The 23,011-nt window shown below is 31.2% G+C and overlaps 1 protein-coding gene across 1 annotated transcript; it reads left to right on the top strand.

Annotated features, from left to right (window-relative positions):
* The first annotated feature begins 576 nt into the window (after positions 1 to 576).
* Positions 577 to 18,880, top strand: LOC132933855 (uncharacterized). The gene is made up of 3 exons (XM_061000160.1): positions 577 to 1,070; positions 1,145 to 1,264; positions 18,707 to 18,880. Exons 1-3 carry the CDS (start codon positions 577 to 579, stop codon positions 18,726 to 18,728), a joined length of 636 nt encoding a protein of 211 aa, XP_060856143.1. The 3' UTR covers positions 18,729 to 18,880.
* Positions 18,881 to 23,011: the final 4,131 nt, after the last annotated feature.

Here is a 23,011-nt window from a genome sequence, read left to right as displayed (position 1 = left end):
ATCAGTAAAATGTATTCGATAACGCGCGGGATATTGCATATTGTTTGTTACAATGATATTATTATTATATTATAATTGATATTATATAGACTAATATTGTATTGTATTATAATTAGTACATTATTTTCATAATATACTTATTAAGCATTCTAAATTATTAACTTTTTAATGCGTTTGATAATAACCAAATGTCTAATGACAAACGCAATTCTGGCTGTCAGATACTTTTATCTAATAAAATATCAATTAATATAATTACTTATATTTGGACATATAATTAAAAAATGATTATAGCATGATATTTCATCTTCATCGTAAAGATATCGTAGATAATTATTATAATATATAATTATCGTCCAATTAAGGAATCAAAAACATTCACATAATATATTATGAGTAACGCATTTTATCAAACAAATTAAACTATAGTTAATTTTTTATTTGACTACTTATGTTCTGTATACGATATATCTAAATATATTGATTTTACTCATTTAGTTTAGAAGTAGTTAAAGTGCGTGCGTGCGTGTGTTTTATTCCGTTTAAAAAAATTCGTTTTTTCTTTATTGTATGAAAATGACTTTGCAAAATATTTTTTTGCTATCAAATCGCTCAGCTTTAAACTTAAAAGAAGCCATTAAATTACTTAAAAAACCAAATTTAAATAATGATGACGTAGTACAGTGTTATAACTTGGAGCCAAAATCAGGTTTGTGGTATATGTGTGGGTACAATCAAAGTTCTGCTGACAGCATTGAATGGCAATCAACAGGCACTCGTTCATTGCCTAATGAAAAAAATCCCACCGTACTAGTCGAATACTTTTCATCCGAAAAAGTGAATAAAAGTGTATTTAGATTGACGAAAAAAAACGAATATGACGCTGCCTTGGTTAACTATTCAGATGTGAACCCTACATTTGAGAAATTAAAAAGAACCCGTATTTCTAAAAAAACATCTATCAAAAATATTATGAAAAGCCGTATCAGACTAATAAAAAAATATAGTAACTCTGTTTCTATTGTTTCTGATGAACTAATTGGACACGAACCTGCAGAAAAACATGTCAGGTAGGGACAACAAACATTATGAATTGTTCTTCTTATAATTGTATTGTGCCTAAATTGATATTATATTTTTCAAGCAACAATTTTGGACCATATTTAGGATATGATAGTTCCCTTCCAGGAGGTTCTACCTTTGTACAGTCTACAGTCCATATAGTAGAATCTGCTCCGAGTGCTCCGATTTTATCACAATTTAAGTAAGTACGTCCTTCTGATTTTACGCACTTTTACAAATATGAACAGTTATTATTAGTAGCTTACAAAATTCTTAATATTATGTTAGTACATTTCATGTATTTATTATATATATGTATTTTTTTTCTCATACATTTAGTCAGTATTATTTATTTTATGTGTTTTTTTAACATTTTACAATGTAAATCTGAAATATAAAAATAGCGGAAAAAACATAGGCTTATGTGGTTTAAAGTAGAACAGTATATAGCAACACACGCATGTGGTCTTATGCATTGTAGTATTTGAAACGGTAGGAATTGTTTGAGTAAGTATTATTGTTATTATTATTATTGCGATAGTTGTACGCTGTGTTTTGATTATTATTGTTGCTATACGTATTATTTGCGTGGAAAATCTCTTGTATTGTTACATCATTGTAAGTACGAATATTTATTGACATTGCTTGTTGAAGGGTGGTAGGATTTTTTGTTTTTACTTGAAATATAATTTGGTCGCTTAAAACGTTTATATAACTGGCTAAAGCTTATTCCCTAATATTATCGCGTTATATTTTTGCTTCGGTCGGTGTTTTGTCAATGGCTACTGTGTTAAATAGTTTTCGGTATATTTCCTCTACTCTATTATTGTACCTGCATATGGTTTCATTATTTTTTATTTTTATTATATTTAATTCGATTTGTAAATTATCTGCTCCGTAGAGTTTCGAACGCGTCTAATAAAATTTGTTCATATCCCCCATTCTATAATTTCTTACGTTAAAATGTATTTACGGTAAAATGTCTGTCTGATAGTTTAGTAGCTGCTATCATTTTTAACATGAAAGGGTGCTATTCTGAGTCTACCGTATTTATGATTACTTTGCATGCATTTAAAAATGGATATATTTCGGTTGTCCCGAATAGATAGGAATTAATTTGATTGTGCCTAAGGCGCTTATCGGTACCACCTGTCATTATTTTTACTTGGACTGTTCTTTTCGGTTGTATATACTCGGTGTGAATAGTATTTTTATTACTTCGTAAACCTTGACGAATTGCGCTAATAGTAGGACTATTTTTAAACTCCTCTAGGTTTATTTTATCGTTAACTTTTATTTAATATATCACTATTTGTTTGGTTGAATTCTATACATTCATTAATTATTTCTTCATTAAATGCGTCTAACTCTTCGTCTAAATTATTTATTTCTATGTTGTCAATTATTTCGCTTTCAATATTATTTACGTCAATTTAACGAGGGCTTATGGTTAATAAGGCCTCTAACTATTGCTCAGAATGCTAAACTACTAGTATCATGAAATCCATCCTTTACAAATATGAACAGTTATTAGTAGTTTACAAAATTCTTAATATTATGTTAGTACATTACATTTTCTTTTTTTATTATTATATATATGTATTTTTCATACACTTTCCATACACAATCAATTTATTTATTTCATGCAAATATATTTTTTTTTTTTTTTTTTTGATTATATTACATACATTATTTTTTTTTTATTAAATACAGAATATATAATAGTGGAAAAAACATAGTCTTATTTAAATTAAAACATTATAAAGCAACATATACAAAAAATTTGTTTTTAAACGTAACCCTTACATCAACATAGTCAGTAGTTTTTTTTTTTTTTTTATTTAATTTATTATGACGTTAAATAATATGGCAGTTAAAGTATCTACAATTACAGTGTCTGTTTGTATAGAGTGTAAAAGCAAGTGGCATAGTGTTTCATGCCCCCCCCCCCCCCAGAGCCCCTTCCTCTTTTTGCCATTCAACAAAGGTGGTTAAAACTTCTTGTAGCGCAAGTATCATTGTCCGGTTTAAAAGGAACCCGCTTCTCCGGTTGGCTCTTGCTAAATGTTTTAATAGACAGACCGGAGCCTGGCTACCCTCACGTAATTGTACTGTATGCTCATCTTTGTGTAGCGTATAGCGAAGATGATCCATAAATCTAACTAAGTCTCTTGCCGTGCTCATATTTTCCTACAGAATATTTCATAAAGAAGTTACTTCTACTCTAGGCACGATTATTCTATGACTATGGTATCTACGGTTAGTATATATTTTGAATAGTTTATAAGTTATTATCAGACCTAATATTATACTTAATATAATAATTATTTTAGTATGCATACCACTGGTTGATTTTAAAATATTCTAATATTTTTCCTCTTGGACGGCGCTTTCCAACTCCTCGGTGGTTTTGGAAAAGTCACTAATGTCGTTTAGCTTGACTACCGGATTTTGGTGGATAAGTAAACTGTCGAGCTTAGCACTGGGTAGTAACGGAATCTTTACACTAGCTGGTATGTTTACCGGAGGAATAAAGTCGGTATACTGAACGGACTTCAGATGCCGGTTAGGTGTTTATACTACTTGCGGTGTGTGCGCCCTGCATTGTTCACTTAAGGTTATTATGCCTACGCCCCTTAATTGTATATTCTTAGCGTTGTCCCACTGATCACAGGTGACAGCTACATCGTCCAACGTGTTTATTATATAAATCCATTTATTATAATATTTCAAGTTGTGGTAAATGCTACGTGATAATTCTAAATATTTTATCGCGTAAGTTCTCGGAATTATCGTTGGTTTCATGAATAATTCGATTTCACATGGTTTTCCCGCGGACCCCATACGTAATGGTTGTGTTTCGGGACACATTGTTATACTCGCTAGTTCTTTACAGTTCATTAAATGTGTTACGGAAATCGTTAAATAGTATTCGTGTGTTTTTGATATTGCCATGTATTCGAATTCGGGTGTGAGGTGCATATAGAGCTGCTCTTTACGTACCGTAAAATGGGGTGAATTGCAACAATTTTTGAGTTCTACCCAACTTTGATCTTCATTTAAAAATCAGGCATTTATACTACTGTTAAGGAAAACACTTTTTTAGAATTGCTGTTACCCTTTTCATCATTATAAGTATAATTCAAAAATATAACTTATAAAGTTTTTTTATAATATATTTTTATTTGACTTTGTTGCAATTCACCTTTGAATGGGGTGAATTGAAACATTGCATTAAAAATCATGTTTTATTCATTTAAAACAATTTATGGGTGAATTGAAACACTACATACATTTTTTTTTTTTAAATAGGCAATTTTTTGAATTTATTGATATAATTTTCAATTTTTTCTGATTATTATAGGCAAAATAATAAATATCTCAAGTTTTAGTAACATAAAAATATAACAAACTTTGACAAATTTCAGTCTTTGAAATCACTTTATTATTTCATAAATTTATATAAAAGTGTATCTCCTAATTACCATATAGTAAGTAATATAACAAAATTACATTTTTTATTAATATCTTATAAAATAAAAAAACAAATGAGCAAGTAAGTAATAAAGCAAACTTATATGTTAACATAATACAACAAATTTAACAAATTTCAGTCTTTGAAATCACTTTATTATTTCATACATTTTACCTTTGATCTGCCAGGATCATCAGATAAATTAGTTTCATCATAATTAATAATATTTGATGATGGTACACCTTCAATTGATACTTCTAAATTATTAAAATAATTATCAATTTGTTCTGGCGAAACAGCAGCCCTTGCCCTTTTTATGTTTTGACAAATCCTGGGAGTAATGCTCTTTGCATGTCTTTTTAAAAATGACAGTGCAAACTCATGACCAGGCATATTGTCTTTAAACCGTTTTATAACTATACCTTTTTTATCACAAATATGTTTTACTATCATTCGTAGGTCCATAGTGTCCATGGGATAGCCCCATTCAGCACATTTCACTAATCTTTCAACAATCATATTTTCCATGTCTGCATCTAAAACTGTTTGACCTCCAATTGTTCTCCTTTTTCCGTTAGCTTTAACCCATCTTTGGAGTGTTGAGTAATGTACACTATGGTTTTCAGCAACTTTCCTTAGATAAATTCCATTTTTAACTTCAGTAGCAGCAGCATTTAAATCACCTTCATTTCTTTTTCTATACTGTTTCCCTCTGGGATCAGAAATATATACTCTGGGCATCTGAAAAAAAAATGTATTTTAAAAGTAGGTTCATGAAAGTGTAAAACAACACATTTTTGGTACTATTTATGTTTTTGTTGCAAATCACCCCATTTTTGGTTAACTACTAAAAATGTTTGATTCAAAAATTTATAATTAATTGAAAAATGTACTTACGTTGTTGTATTGTAAATTTCTTATAAATTTACAAAATTTTCTATTCAGAAAAAAAAAATTACTGTGATAGTGACATTTTAACAATATCAACTGAACTAGGATTTTGGCGGTTATAAAATGAGTAAATTGATAAGCGCGAAGGAAATATTTTGCTGTGGAGGTAGAAATAATCCGATAACAATAATTTTTTTTCCAATAGATAACATTTATCACAAAGAATTTAATTCTTATTTTTTCATAGTGATAACACATAAATTGAATATTCGTCATCAATAATAAACAAATTACTGAAGACTTGTTGCAATTCACCTTGCAGTTGCAATTCACCCCGTTTTACGGTACCGGCAATGGTATTATATGATATAATGTTAGTTCTACTGGGTTTAGTAATGGAATCACTAACTCGAAGACGAGAGTTCCATTCATATATACTATGGCCAGTTTTTAAATCTTACTTAATTCGTACAATGATATGTAATTTACATCAAAAGGTAATTGCAACTGCCCGGGCAGACTTATTAGTATGTCCCGCAGCTGCATTCTTAACTCCCTAGTGGATATTATACCTGAATGTATTATACCATTTTGTGCCGCAGATATTATTTCACCTACCAAATCCGTTTCGAATACTAATTGCTGTAGTAGCAGTAACAATGTTGTTATTAAATTCGTTATTGTCGTTCGTATTTCTAATACGTCTATTTGATACCATACGCGTTTTAAACTGGTTTCGAGATTGTTACACGATATATTTAAATTTCGAATTTGGTTCTCCATTAATTGCGCTTCCTTAAATACACTATTTGTTAATTTTAATATGCTAGTTTGTTTATCTACTATTTTTAGCAAACCTACTCTACTACTTTGGAGTTCCCTTATTTGCGTATTGTACATTTCCCCGTCCTCGTCATCCAACGTTCCGAATAACGTCTTCTAAATATGTCCTACTATATTGATCAATCCCCGTTTTTCACGTTTGTTTATCTCCTCCATATCTATGGACTGTAACATGTTGGACCTTTTTCTACTAATTTCTTGTAATAATGACGCGGAGGTTAATGCAAAATTACCACATGTGGTATTAAACGTCTCAGGGCTTTCTTTTTGTAGAGTCTTATATATTTTTTCTGTTTTATTATAAAAGTTAATTGTTTCTACATATCTATTATTATAATTATCTAAATTAATATATATTAATAATTTCCAGTCCGAATTGGTTAACCTTAGTGGTCCTCGATTTTCGAAGTAAATCCCACTCTCGTGCGGGATTGTTGAAACATTGTATGGCGAAATTTGCATTTGAACGGCTTGGAAAGCTCCTACTATTATTATAAACCTAAAATTATATGTAATTTGAATAATCAACTTATAACATTATTCCTTAAATATTTTAACATGATTCTTATGTAAGGTAGCTATCTTTTTTTCTTTTTGTATTTTTACGTTATAATCCAATACTTTTATTACTGGATATGGTCCTACCCAAATTGGTGTGAGTTTATGTTTCCTAACTTGGTCCAGTATTAGTACCTTATCTCCTACGTGAACGTCTTGTTCATTCTGTCGTTTATCATAATACTCTTTTGTTTTATGTTTCGTTTTTATAAGCAGCTCTCTCGCGAGTCCGTGTGCGGCTTGCATTTTTTGTTTCATTTCGTATGCGTAATTATCATATGTATAGCACGGCTCAGTTCGCCTTTGCAAAGGTGACGGAAACTCGACTGGATTACCATATAGTAACTCGTATGGTTGGAAGTTGGTACTTTCGTGTACAGCTGAATTATATGCAAATGTAACAAATGGTATGTGGTCGCACCAATTTTGCGCGTGTTGGTCTATCGTATGCCTAAGCATTTCTTTAATTACCCTATGAGCTTGTTCAAGAGAACCGTTTGTCTCAGGTCTATATGCACTAGCCATTGTTTTATTAATTTTGAGAATTTTGCATACTTCAGTAAATATTTCACCCACAAACTCTGGTCCGTTATCTGTTAATATATTCATAGGTATGCCATGAATACATAAAAAATTAGTAACAAATGCCTTAGCCATTGTATTAGCTTTATGGTCTTCTAAAGGTATTGTTAATAGACATTTGGTAAGGTCGACTTGTATAGTAAGTATGTAAGAATTATTCCTATAAGACGTGGGTAGCTTACCTACAATGTCTAGAAATAACTTTGAAAAGGTTTTGTTGACGTCATAGTGATCACCATTGGTAACTTAATTTTCTTAGAGCTTTTATTTTTCTGACATGATTCGCATTTTTCTATATATTGTCGTACGTCCTTTCTCATTCCCTTCCACTGTATGTGCGTTCTTATTCTTTTTAATGTCTTAGAAACTCCTAAATGACCACTCATGAGTGAGTCGTGATATAATTTAATTATATCTAACCTATCCTGACTACTCATTATGGTTTCGGAATATATTAGTACGTTTACTTGCGTGCCCTTGAATATGTATCTATACATGGTTCTTACTTGTGACCAATTCAATTTATCCTTCGTATAATTTACCTCATTTTTGAATATTGTTAGTTTACCTATTCTATTAGTTTCACATAACTGCCTTAACTTTATTATGGCATTATATATATTTTCATACGTAGGTATGTCGCTATCCTTTTCTTTGGTTACTAAACAGATTAGTTTACTATTTTCTACATATACTATATCCCCTATAATGGTATTAATATTAGCTATGTCTACCTCTTTCGTTATTGCTTGCGTTAGTCCGTCTATTACTTTCTTATCCCTTGGTATATCTATTACTACAATTGAATCTCTAGGTGCGTCTGCTATCTGCCCGCTTATTTCTTTTATTCGAGTATTTATAATTATTTTGGAATTGAACTCTTCCCAAAATACGTCATACGTGGTAGTAGTTTTGATTAGATTTATTTATTTTATCCTACTTAATGCATTTGCATTTAAATTAGTCTTGCCACTCTTGTATTGAATCTCATAATCGAACTCGTCTAATTGTATTCGCCATCTAAGTAACCTACTGCCTAGGTCCTTGACACTGAATAACCATGTTAATGGCTTATGGTCAGTTACTATTGTAAATTTTCGTCCATAAACGTATGGTCGGAATTGTTTAACACCAAACATAATAGCTACTAGTTCTTTCTCAGTTGTTGAATAATTTATTTCGGCTTTATCGAGTGTACGTGACGCGTATGCGATAGGTGGATCGGCCGGTATAACACCTTGGCTTAGTACGCATCCTACCGCGTAATTACTAGCGTCACACATAATAATAAATGGTTGTTCGAAATTCGGATATTGTAATAGTGGTGCGCTACATAATATATTATTTAATTTATCGAAAGCTTCTTGACAATCTGTTGTCCATTTAAATTCTATTCCCTTTCGTAATAGATTCGTTATTGGTTTCGCGATTTTTCCATAATCAGGTACAAACTTTCTATAATAACCTGTCAATCCTAGATAGGATTTTATTTCTTTTGCCGTTGTAGGTATGGGGAATGTTTTAACGCATTCAATTTTTCGTACGTCTGGCTGTACTCCTTTCTCGGTCAATTTATGCCCTAAATATATTCCTTATTTTCTTGAGAATTCACCCTTTATTGGTTGTAATTTTACATTGTGTGTTCGTAAACGAGTAAACACTTCTCTAATTCGTTTGTCGTGCTCATATAAGTCAGTGGAAAAAACTATAATATCGTCTAAATATAGTAAACATTTTAAACCGATTAAATTACATAGAACGTTCTTCATTAATCGTTGAAATGTGGGAGGACCATTTTTTAAACCCATTGGTAGTTTCGTATATTGCCAATGCCCGATGTCGCTACCAAAGGCTGTTTTAACCCGTGACTCTTTATTTAACGAAATTTGATGGAAACCTTTGGCTAAATCTATAATAGAAAAGTACTTAGACCTACCTAATCGATCTAACACGTCTTGTATTTGTGGTAAGGGCATTTTATCCCCCACCGTTATGTTATTTAATTTCCGAAAATCTACTACTATACGAAATTTTGGCTTTCCTGATACGTCTATTTTTTTCGGGACTAAAAGTATAGGACTATTCCTATTCCAAGGACTACTGCTAGGTTCTATTATACCGTCGCTTTCCATTTGTCTCATTTGTTTCGTTATTTCATTTCTTTGACTATGCGGTAACCTATATTGTCTCTGATATATGGGTGGTTCCCCCTCCGGAGTTCTGATCTCATGTTCTATGGATGTGGTGTGGGTTAACCTATCGCCCTCTAAATGAAATATGTCCATGAAATCTATACACACTTGCACGTTCCTCCGAATTTAAGTGTTCAGTACACAATTCCTTTTTTAATTATTGTAACCTTTCAGAATAATTTGGCAAGGTTTCACTTTCGGTAGTGTTAATATACATTATCGGTTCTTCCCTATAAATTTCGTAATTTAATTGACTTAATCGCACCGGTCGTAATATTTTTTCCTCATCAGATAAGTTTATGACGTTTACTAGCACGTGCCCGTCCTTTACTGTGTTTATTACGTTGCCCACAAATACTTGTTCCTGTAGCTTCCCTTGATGAATAGTTATTACCTCATTATCCTTAACCGTCCCAGTGTCAACACCTACTGCCATTATATATTCTACACGCGGAGGTATTCGTATATGATTTCCTAATGTTAACGTGTGTGCGCTACACCCGTATGGCAAATTTATCGTGGTGTTTTGTAACTGGAAAAATGGTCTACCTAATATACCTGCTTTAATGAGTGGCATATCGTTTTTAACTATATAAAATTTTATATTTTCAAATATTTCCGTACCTATTTCTATTGGTATTTCTACTATACCTATGGTGGTTTCTAATGTATTACTTATTCCTCTTAAAGAAATTGTTTCACCTGGTACTAACTTCGTATCCGACGTTAATTCGGATAAACGAATTATATTTACGCTGCTACCTGTATCTACTAAAAATTCCAACGTTTCATTTATAAAATTTACTGACCTATTTTTAATGTGCTGATTTTCCATTGCGACCGTAATTTGCTTTATATCATATATTTCCCTTAAATCCTTAACCACAGAGGGACCTGTTATTCCTGTGGCCGAGAGCTGTTTCCCGAATTGGAGCTTTCTCCTTTACTACGTTTATCTTCATTTTTCTTTTTAAAACATTTATCTATGGTGTGCCCTTTTTTCGAGCAATATTCACATACCATGTATGTCCTAGCGATAGGCTTATTCATATTTATTTTCCCTTCATTTTTATGATTTTTGAACCTACAGTCCCTAGCGTAATGCCCGTATTTCCCGCATACATGACAATTACCTTTATTGAACTTTTGGGTCTCTCCTTTATTTTGGAAGTTGCTACTCTTTTGCTTTACTTCACTTGGAGCTGTATTTTTATCTTCTATAATCGCAATTTGAATAGCCTGTTCAAGTGTGGAGGGATGTTTACTTTTTACCATTAATTTAATTCTATCGGATATCCCCTCCAAAAATACAAATAAGGCCTGTTCCCTTATATTATTCTGTACGGCTAATGCGTCGCTTGCACTTTTACCTTGTGTGCTACCTTCTGATACGGCCTGCACTAAATTACGTATTCTATTAACGTATTCTATTAATGTTTCTTTATATCGCTGCTTCGCGCTAAACAATTCGGTTTGTAGGTACGCTGCATTGGTGGGTTTATCATATGTAGTTTTTAATAACGTTTTTAACACATCCCAACTAGTTATATTTTCGTACTTTATTACCTCGTAAGCTAAGCCCTTTATTCGATTTAGGATTGTCCTTAACATTATGTCCTGATAAGCCACTGGAGTTATATCTACAACTAACTCACATGCATTTATGAAAAATACTAATTTCTCATCTATACCCCCACTAAACTCGGGTACTAACCGTATTACGTGCTCTACAGTTTTATCTATAGTAACTGTATAGTTTGCTACACTCGTCGGACTCGTATTTCCGCTTGACGCGCTGCTATTAGTACCTGTCATGCTAACTGGTGATCCGAATACAACTTCAAATATATGACTTTCGGAAAGGTCTATTTCAAAACTATCGTCTAACGTTACGTTTAAACTGTTACGGTGTCGCCTTGGGCTTTGTGACATAAGACTATGCTTACCAACTATTTTACATTACTAAGTTGTTTGTATTTTACTTCGTCGCTTCCAAACGCCTTCCGATCGACTGCAGATGTTCTGAATGACCCTCGAGAAATTTATCAGGTTTCCCTTGAATGATTCGGGTCGGAATCTTCGTCGTGTTGATACGATGTATGTGAAGATCCCTGGTTTCGGCACCAAAATTTGTTCCTGTTGTGAACCGGATGAGAGACACTGTTGATAAGCTTCAAAGTCGAACAAATAACTCTTATTCGAATTGATTATAATATAAGTTTATTAAATATAAAACACAAATCAATTATGAATAGTTTCAAATTATTGAACTTGTACAATTTAAGACATAAATAATCAGCATGGATACCGTCAACTAGTAGCCTGCCAACTATAGAGTGATGAGCCTTTCGTTAGGGTCCCTCTTATATAGGTGCATTGATACAAGGAAAAGGAGTACCTACACGTACATCCTTGCTACGTGTAGCCTTGCTTTTATATAACAAATTATATCATACTTTCCTTGTACCTATTACATTGTCCTTTATATAATAATTAATGCTGCTCATCACGTACCGGACACATGCCGAGCTGCGTGTGGTCTTATAGGTACATTGTAGCATTTGCAACAACATTTTTAATTGACTTACACAATACGCGGTCGTGTATCGACTTCGGCACCAGCCGATAACGTAAAATAATGGTACATGAAAATCTAATAAAATAAAACAAAAAAAATCATACATTTTCAATTCTGTATTTCATCATTTTTTCGTTAACCATAATGTTCATAAATTTATATTATCATGTTTTCAACTCAATGATGTTTAGTTTAATTAAATATTATAATCTTAATAATATAATAATACAAATAATAACAAAGTACATTATCTAAATAATTGTGGTCGATTGTAATCATCATTATACCTTTCTGTTTTTTGGTTTACTGTTTATAATAGTTTTGATATTTTAAAAAACATTATTCTTGTGATCACTTGTGTTGGTCGTTATTTCATTCTGTTTTTTTGGTTTAATGTTTGTATTGCATTTGATTCTTTTGAAATTCTGCTTTTTACAAAAAAGTTCCTAAATTATAATTAACATCTTTATAACTTTTAGTGATTTTAATTAATATAAATTATATATAAATTTAAAAATATTAATGACATAATTAATATTATTATAATGGTGTATACTTACATTGATTTCTTTAACATTTGAATTTTGTACACTCATGTTTAATGATATTAGTGAACACTCTGACTGTTGCTGAATATCTTCTAACAAATGGTAGATGGTTAACCAATATTTATATGAAATCTAACTATGACGACTGATGATGTGATTTACTATAATCTAAAATTACCTCTCGTTACTGCAGACATGTATATTATGTAGGTGTGAACAACTTGTTGTTTCCTTCTTTTGATCTAAGTTTCCCATTACTGAGCTTTTAATGTATGGAAATTAATTACCTACATTATATTATATCATATTTCATACAAACAGTATAACAATTTTCATAAATTATACTCACTTCATAATTTATTGATCGCTATTCTGTTTGAAAGTAATTAAACTTTCTGGTTTACTAGAGTATTGAATATTTGATATTATTTTTGACCTCATAATTTTCATTTTTACTATCGTATGCAATTTTTATAGTTAGATATTACAGTGAAAACTCTTTATAACGAAACTCTTTACAACGAAAAACTCTATATAACGTAAACATTACATAATAATGGTTGGTTTGCTATATAACCCATTAGACAATTCATTCTCTATAACGTATTAGTCACTCTCAATAACGAAACAATATTTTATGTTTCATAATACAATTTACGTGTTATCGTATCCATTACATATATAAACTATAAAAATAATCGGCAATAATGCCGACATTTCCGGAATTACAATCTTATGAACATAGAGATGATATTTTTCCCAGCTAACACAACTAGTATCTTACAGCCGATGGACCAAAGTGTTATAAAAAGTTTGAAAGGCCACTATAGAAAGAAAATATTAATGGAAATTATCGAATCTGATGGCAATGCCTCTATCAATATGCTTGATGCGGTGAACTTCTTAAGTAAAGCCTGGGAAGAGGTAACAGCAGAAACTATACGGCATTCTTTTCGTCATGCTGGACTTCGAAGTTTTGCCAATGCTGAAGAAGAAATAGAACAATTTGAGAATGAAGATGATACACTGAGTGAGTGGATTACTCAGTTCAATACTCCGCATACTTTTACTCCTGAGGACCTACAAAACTATGTAGAAATAGACGAAAATCTAGTTACAACAAAATCGTTAACTGATGAAGAAATCCTAAATGCAGTGACAAAAGTCGAGGAGGAGCAAAAGGAAGATGAAGAGGAAGCACAACCTGACGAAGTCGTAATACCAAGTATTCAACAAGCACTTGATGCATGGGAGAAATTCATAGAAAAATACAAAAACAGTATTGGCAAAATAAAAAAGTCCAAACTAAGATGACAGACTATTTTAAATAAAGTATAAATATGTATAGTATAAAAATTAAATTATATTTAATAAGTATGTATAATAATAATAATAATTTAATATAATACGTAAATATATATAAAATAATGTAAACATAATGATGTGTTTGATATATAATATTACATAGGTACATACCTTTATACATAAATAATTAAAATTTTGTTTTTTTTTAAACCCTCTTTATTACGAAAACTCTCTATAACGAAAGAAATCTCTTGGTCCCTTCAGATTCGTTATAAAGAGTTGTCACTGTATATTATTTCCATAATACATTAATAGTATGTTCAGATTATTAATTATTCAAAACAAGCAGGTAAGCAAGATCGTTTTATATAGGGATCAGTGTATAATCTACGTGGTATAAATATAGGTACATTTCCTAAAATTACTCATCATTCGTCAATTGTATTCCATATCATCAGTCAGATAACTTGATAATTTCCGTCTTGTCTACGACACTAATATTAAAAGTATAAAGTTTTACGTCTTTTTCTACTCAACATGGGCACACACAGCGGTGGTCACAAGCATTCATAGAGGCCTAACGCTTCGCCGGATCTCACAGTACCCAAGAAAAAGAAAACAACATTGTCGTCAATGTGAAGCACCCCCTTCACCAAAACCGATAGAAAACTGCTCCATCATGACTCATTTACAAGCACCTCCTCAGAAGAACCTCGAGCCTAAGCTCACGCTCCACGTTACCTACTCCAACACCTCAAGCCACCCAAAAGGATCGTATTCCGCCAATAATCATGAACCCAACACACTGGGCTACGGCTGCATCTATGATCATGCCTTCATTTACTTAGGACAAACTCACAGCCAAGTTCAATCAGAACAACATCAAGATCTAATCTGCAGACACAACCACCTTTCGTTCGGTACAGGCCGTGATGGAAAATGCCAACATACTCTTTCATACCTTCTCACTACTGGCAGAACGACAGCTAAAAGTGCTACTCAGGGGCGTCCCAAGTTACAAGACCGGAGATTCCGTGAAATCTGAACTCGAGTTACTAGGATACACCATAAATAATCTAGATAAATATCTAGATAAATATCATTTTTTTACACTTATTTTTAATGTTTTTTAGTATTTTTGTAATATTAGATATATATTAATATAATGACATAATATTTATAATAACAACGGATTGAGTCTTTTAATTTAACTATTTGAATATTATAGCTATAAGAATGAAACATCAAAACATTTAAACCAATACTTGGAATACTGGTATTGGTTTGAATGTTCAAAATTATGTAGTTAGCTGACTCTTTATTCTTTAATAGGTACCATAATAATTCTACCCCTACTTATGTTAACATCGCTATCTAAGTCATCACTGCTTATTAAGCCTAAGTAATTTGAATCAGAAACGTGTGTATCATCAGTCACATTATATTGTTTTGAAAACGTACGAAATACTTTGCCAAAATTTGAGGCATTGTCAGTAACTACGTGGGTAACTTTTTCATTTTCAATCTTAAAGTCCAGCATTATTTCATTGATTACTTTGGCAATATTTAAATAAGTATGATTTCCTTTTATACGCCTGCAAGCTAATATATAAGAATACCTACTGTAGTTAAGTTCATCGATAAAATGACAAGTCATTCCCAAATAGCTCTTATTGTTGGAACTCCAAATATCAGCAGTAACACACACAAAACTTTGTATTCAATAAATCCAGTTAACATTTCTACATAAGCTTTGTATTTATGGTTTAGATCACTAACAAGAGCTTTTCTGTATGGAAGTACGATAGAATCTGATGTAAGGCCTCGAATCAACCGTTTGAATGATGGTTTTTCACATGTCGCTAGTGGTTTCATTTCTTCAACAATGTAGTTAAAAACTAAATCCTTCACCTGTAATAAAATAATTATAATTCAGAAAGACATAAAATGTCACACGTACGTTTTAGAATTGACATAAAATCATCCCACAGTAATAAAAATGAGTCAAACTGTTGATATACCCACGACTTAGGTTATTAGTATATTATTGTATAGATAGTTACTAACCAGTATTTTTGTTTGAATCATTGTTGATGTTTCTTGATTTTTTTTTTTTTCTTGCGTTTTCTACTTTAGGCAATAATGACTTATGTGTCCGCTATAAATATTAGATAAATTCAACTATAAGTTTAAAATATAGTTTAATAATTTTAATAATAATAATAATAATATTAGTACCTATATACAATATAGCCTTGTTTATGTTACTTAGATCAGTTAGGCGTAGCTTTTTGGTTATTATTTTTATACTTATTTTAAAAATATATTTAATATAACTATAATGAAAAGTAAATTTCAATTGTGATACACTTTATGTAATACAATAATTGTTATTAATTATTTTAACATTAATACATTAATACATTAATTATTATTTAAATACAAATGAGATCTAATTATTTTTATACAAAGTTGTTTTAGTATCATATACAGTGACAACTCTTTATAACGAATCTGAAGGGACCAAGAGATTTCTTTCGTTATAGAGAGTTTTCGTAATAAAGAGGGTTTAAAAAAAAACAAAATTTTAATTATTTATGTATAAAGGTATGTACCTATGTAATATTATATATCAAACACATCATTATGTTTACATTATTTTATATATATTTACGTATTATATTAAATTATTATTATTATTATACATACTTATTAAATATAATTTAATTTTTATACTATACATATTTATACTTTATTTAAAATAGTCTGTCATCTTAGTTTGGACTTTTTTATTTTGCCAATACTGTTTTTGTATTTTTCTATGAATTTCTCCCATGCATCAAGTGCTTGTTGAATACTTGGTATTACGACTTCGTCAGGTTGTGCTTCCTCTTCATCTTCCTTTTGCTCCTCCTCGACTTTTGTCACTGCATTTAGGATTTCTTCATCAGTTAACGATTTTGTTGTAACTAGATTTTCGTCTATTTCTACATAGTTTTGTAGGTCCTCAGGAGTAAAAGTATGCGGAGTATTGAACTGAGTAATCCACTCACTCAGTGTATCATCTTCATTCTCAAATTGTTCTATTTCTTCTTCAGCATTGGCAAAACTTCGAAGTCCAGCATGACGAAAAGAATGCCGTATAGTTTCTGCTGTTACCTCTTCCCAGGCTTTACTTAAGAAGTTCACCGCATCAAGCATATTGATAGAGGCATTGCCATCAGATTCGATAATTTCCATTAATATTTTCTTTCTATAGTGGCCTTTCAAACTTTTTATAACACTTTGGTCCATCGGCTGTAAGATACTAGTTGTGTTAGCTGGGAAAAATATCATCTCTATGTTCATAAGATTGTAATTCCGGAAATGTCGGCATTATTGCCGATTATTTTTATAGTTTATATATGTAATGGATACGATAACACGTAAATTGTATTATGAAACATAAAATATTGTTTCGTTATTGAGAGTGACTAATACGTTATAGAGAATGAATTGTCTAATGGGTTATATAGCAAACCAACCATTATTATGTAATGTTTACGTTATATAGAGTTTTTCGTTGTAAAGAGTTTCGTTATAAAGAGTTTTCACTGTATTTAGAAATAAAACTACCTATGTATTTTTAGATACTGAACATTACCTAGTATAATAAATTTACATATATTAAATTATGATGGTATGGGTAATCAAATGATCAAATAAAATATGAGGCTACTATGGTCTAACTATACTAATATGGTCGATGAGAATTGAGGGGGTAATAAGCTATACTACTATGGACTATGGTCTATGAGGGGTACTGATCTAAATTGCTTAATTATAAATTTATAAGCACCAACAAGATAAACTATACCTAAATATACTTAATAAACAAACTAGGTATTTAAGTGTTGTTTATCAATCTTTTTTTAAATCAAATTAACTTTAAATAATTAAGCTTACCTTGATATGGCTTAAAAAATTACCACTTGATTTTGTGGACCCACTAACAACTTTAGAACAGTTTTGATAAACAGCTGTTACTTTAAGATTTTCCACATTTCGAAGCTTATAGAATTCGTTAAATAAATATGTATAATAAGGTGCAGGTGCAAGTGAAACGTGAGTAGAAATGAGAGTTGTTGGGTCGTCCACATTTTGAGCTTCTGCTGGTTCAACGTCCAAACGAATTTTTTTATTTGATGTGGAAGTTATAAATGGATCCATCATTTAACTGCTCAAATATAAAGTCACAATTCACAAGTAATAAAATGTTTATACCTTTTACTAGAAAACGGTCGCCTTATACGAGAAGTCGTTAGACTCTTTAGTCTTAATGAAATAATATGCTATTATACTATTTCAAAAAACGCACTGCATCGCGCATCGACGCATCGTTATCAGAGGTTAAACCGGTTTTCATCAACGTTCTGGTGCGTTCTCATTTCTACGAAGTTAATTTTAATTTATTTTTAAAATGGATAGGGAAATAAATCTATACCTAATGAATTGTAATAAGCTCATGATTTATGGCTAGTAGAGAACGATGTATAGTGCATGCCCGCACACAGGTTCTCGTATTATCGTAATACCGTCGTTGACAATAATAACAAGAAATATATTCTTCTAATTTTATAAATAATTTATATTATTTAAGAATTTTAGTAACATTGGTTTTATAATTTTGTAGGGGTACTATAATATTTATCTAGATAAGCCAATTTTTTATCTAAGATGAACATTAGACAAATCGCAACATAATTATCTAGATACTCTAAAAGATAATTTTTTCAAAAAATCTTATCTAGATAATTCCCAACACTGCCTACAAGACATCTGGACCATCCCAGTGCTTCATATGCCAAAGCTTCGGACACTCATCAGCCAAATGCAAGCACCAGCCAAAATGCGTGAAATGTGGCAACGACCATGCAACCAAGACTTGCAACAAAACTCCTGACCAGCTGCCAAAATGTTGCAACTACAAAAGTGAACACACAGCCAACTACCGTCAATGTCCCGTCTATATCAAGGTCTACACTGTAAAGAAATCAAACCCACAAGACATCACACCTCCGCCAACTACTCTTCAAACATCTATACCAACCACTGGCACCAATCTGATCACCTATGCTCAGTCCTTGTCACCATCAAAATCTCATCTAGCTCCAGTCCAACCGTTAAACAAGACGAACACAACCCTAATTGATATACTAAACCACGCCATATATCAGATATCTACTGCATCAAGTTTTAAAACACTATCCTGTTGGCAATATCGGCCATAGTCTCACTCATAAATCAAGATGGACGAACAACTAAAAGTCCTATACGGGAATTACCAAGGACTGGGCAACAAAAACTCTTAACTCCTCCATTTCATACGACAACATAAAATCCGCATTATCCTACTCAGCGAAACCCACCTCAAGCCCTCAGTATCATTCAAACTCCCAAATTTCCACATCTACAGTAACGATCGACCCACTCCACTCGGCCTGAGAAGTGCCGTAGGCACAGCGATCCTAGTAGCCAACAAGCTTGATCACTACGAAGTGCCCATTTAGACAAACTCCTTGGAAAAGAATACCATTCACATCCAGATAAACAACCGAGAGACCAGACTCTTGACGATCTACAAAAAGCCTATAAATTCCCTTATGCCATCAGACGATGACAACCTTATAGACACTGACCTCCCAACAATTCTCGCAGGCGATATGACATGATACGTAACGGCGACAAGTACAACGTACAGGCACCGTTGCGACCCAGTCTACACTTTGTCGACCACCCCCACGGGCAACGACACCGTCGACTCTCCCACCTTGCCTTAAAGGCACAGGGCGGGACGGGAAGACAAGTCGCGGGTTAATCCGTGTACCAGCCAAACACCACTTCAACGAGACGTCAACAATCCACGACGATCTTAGAACAGTCCAAACGGCCATTCAGTGACGTCGACTTGGTCCTACAGCCAACCCAACTACGCCGTCAGCCTCAAGACCATCCATCTAACGAAATCGTTCTCGCTGGACAAACCATCCACTGGGAGATCCAAAATCGACCATTTCAGGGCGACCAACTACAACACCTTCGGCGCGCCTGTTACGGCCACGGTTAGCACTCAATCGAGTCCCATGGACCGAACGCCACTTATATCAAGCGGGCTCGGTGTGTAAGGGCTTGACATTGCAAGCAATGTTTTCCAACTTTTAACAATAAACCAAATAAAAATAAGCCATGGGGTCAGCATGGTCTTGAAATCATAAAGTAATTTGTCAAAAACATAAACTTTGTAAGCCAATAATGATTGATCCACATGATGATGACTTTATATATTTTAATAAATTTAATCAAGCCGACCGAATTTTGATTGTAATTTATGCCAATTTTGAATGCTTTTTAAAAACGATTACAACATCGTTTCAAAAGAATTCATAAATAGATTTAAAATTCCTAGAAATCCTATAATTTATAGAGGTATTTATGTCCACTATAATTAATATTTCTACCAACATTTATCACCTATAGAATATGAATAAATTATCAAAAATGGAAGAAAGTCAATATATTAATTCATAAAAATGTGAACTTTGAAAAATTAGATCATTTATAATAAAACTGTATTAAAATTTAAAGACCACTCGCATCTTAAATGGAAATATTTAAAAGCTTTATGTCTAAATTGTAATTTTTGGCGCAAAAACCCTCTTTTGTACCCGTATATTTCCATAATTTATCGTATACTCATTCAGTTAAAAGACATGTAAAAGCAAACATTCCTAATATCAAAAATATTAATTATGATTCGAATAAACCAGTAACGTGGTTAGCTTACATGGACTGTGTAAATCTATATAGAAAGTCTATGCTATCCGCTTTACCTTATAAAAATTTTGAATGGTTTGACGATTTATTGATAGATATAACACAAATTGAATATGATGCTGAATATGGTTATATTTTAGAAGTAGATGTTATTTACCCCAAACAATTACATGAAAATCATAACGATTTTCCATTTTTACCTGAAAATAAATGTCCACCAAATTCTAAAATAAAATAAACTATTAACAACATTAGAATCAAAATTGAATTATGTAGTTCATTATAGATATTTAAAACAAGCCATTTTCAATGGATTAAAAAAAGTAAAAAAAGTAAAAAAAGTTCATAGGATTCTTTATTTTTCAGAATCAAAATGGATGGCACCATATATTGAGTTATGTACAAATAAGAGGGTTCAGTTACGAAATGAGTTTGAGCGTCAATGTTGGAAGTGAACAGTGTATTTGGAATATGTATGGAAAATGTAAGAAAACGGATGTTAATGACACTAGTTTCTAACGAGAAAAAAGCCCATCGTTTAATGTGTAAAGCAACACTTAGAGATAGAACTATATACTCAAAAAAATTAACGGCAATTAAGATGAATAGAGAAAAAATTAAGTTTTATAAACCTATTTATGTTGGATTTGGATTTGGATTAGCAATATTAGATATTTCAATAACGATAATATATCATTTCCATTATAATATAATGAAAAACATCTATGGAAATAAAATTGATATTGTACATTCAGATACTGTTTCCCTAGTTTATGAAATTAGAACTTTAAACTTTTTCGATGACATAAAACATAAATTATTTTCTTACTTTGATACTTCAAACTATCCGAAAAAATCACTATTGTTATACTGATATTAGAAAAAATTTACTTGGGAAATTTAAAGATGAAATTAAATCTGAAATATTATTAGCATTTATTGCTTTACGTCCTAAACTTTATGCATATAAAATAAATAACAAAAAAGTAAAAAAAGCTAAGGGTGTAAAAAAGAATAGATAAACACATGAAATTCAACGAATATTTATAAATATTAAATGCTCATACCAATAATTTATCTGATCAAAAAATATGTAAAACTATGAACTTTATACAGTCAAAAAACCATTTTATTTATTCTAAATCTGTAAAGAAAATTGCTCTTTGCGCTAGTGACGATATAAGAATTATTATGCATGGTGGTATTAATAATATTGCCTATAGGCACTATCTTATAAAAAAAATAGTATATTATGTCTTTTATTTTTAATTGAATAAAAGTGAATAATATGTAAAAAAAATTAAAATTGAATACTAAGTAAATTAAATATAGATGAAATAAAAAAATACAAATAATATAACAAAACATTAGTTAATTTTTATTATCATTTCAAAATTCATATTTAAACAAATCTATATACTTGTCAGAATGCACAAACCTATACTTTATGTGAAACCAAATATTCGATCCAAACCTAAAATACCAAATCTGATGGAAATCGATATTGAAAATCTCAGCTAATTGTATTTTGATTTAGATAGAGGTTTCTGTATTTTAAAACGTGATAACTGCAACGTAAAGTTGTATTAGGATTGGAAAATTGCTAGTGGCTTAGTGGTTAAAGTCTATCAGGTTTAATGCAATTATGAAGTATATACAGCATTTAATATACAGTTATTAAAAATGTTTACGGTTTAATTAAAAATAAAATGAATTAATTGATCATAAAAATGAATCAATACTGTACATTGTAATGATGAGATGGTTTATAAAATCTGAACAATATGAATTCAATGATACATTTTGTTTAATTACAAATTCACTTATGAGCTATTTTAAAGTTAAATTACATTTACCCATGAATTATTACTATTTGACTATTTGACTAATTGACTTTTTGACTATTATGACTATTGTCAAAACCTAGCCATTTAACATATAATTTGTTTTATGTTTTTTTTATAACACGTTCAATGAGAAAAGTATTGGGAAAATGTTTTTTTTAAATTCTTGTACATAAAAATTTCCTAATATTCAATTATTTATACTGTCTTTTAGTTGATACGTTAATGGATCTGTATTTAAAACTTTAGAAATAGTGAAAATTGTTGTAAAATGTTTATACTTTGATATTCTTACTTTATCATAGATTTTAAATTTAAAT

The sequence above is a fragment of the Metopolophium dirhodum genome, chromosome 1, assembly GCF_019925205.1.
Source record: "Metopolophium dirhodum isolate CAU chromosome 1, ASM1992520v1, whole genome shotgun sequence".
In the NCBI taxonomy this organism is placed as follows: domain Eukaryota; kingdom Metazoa; phylum Arthropoda; class Insecta; order Hemiptera; family Aphididae; genus Metopolophium; species Metopolophium dirhodum.
Note: the sequence above shows the minus strand (reverse complement) of the source record. Positions and strands in the feature narration are given on the sequence as shown.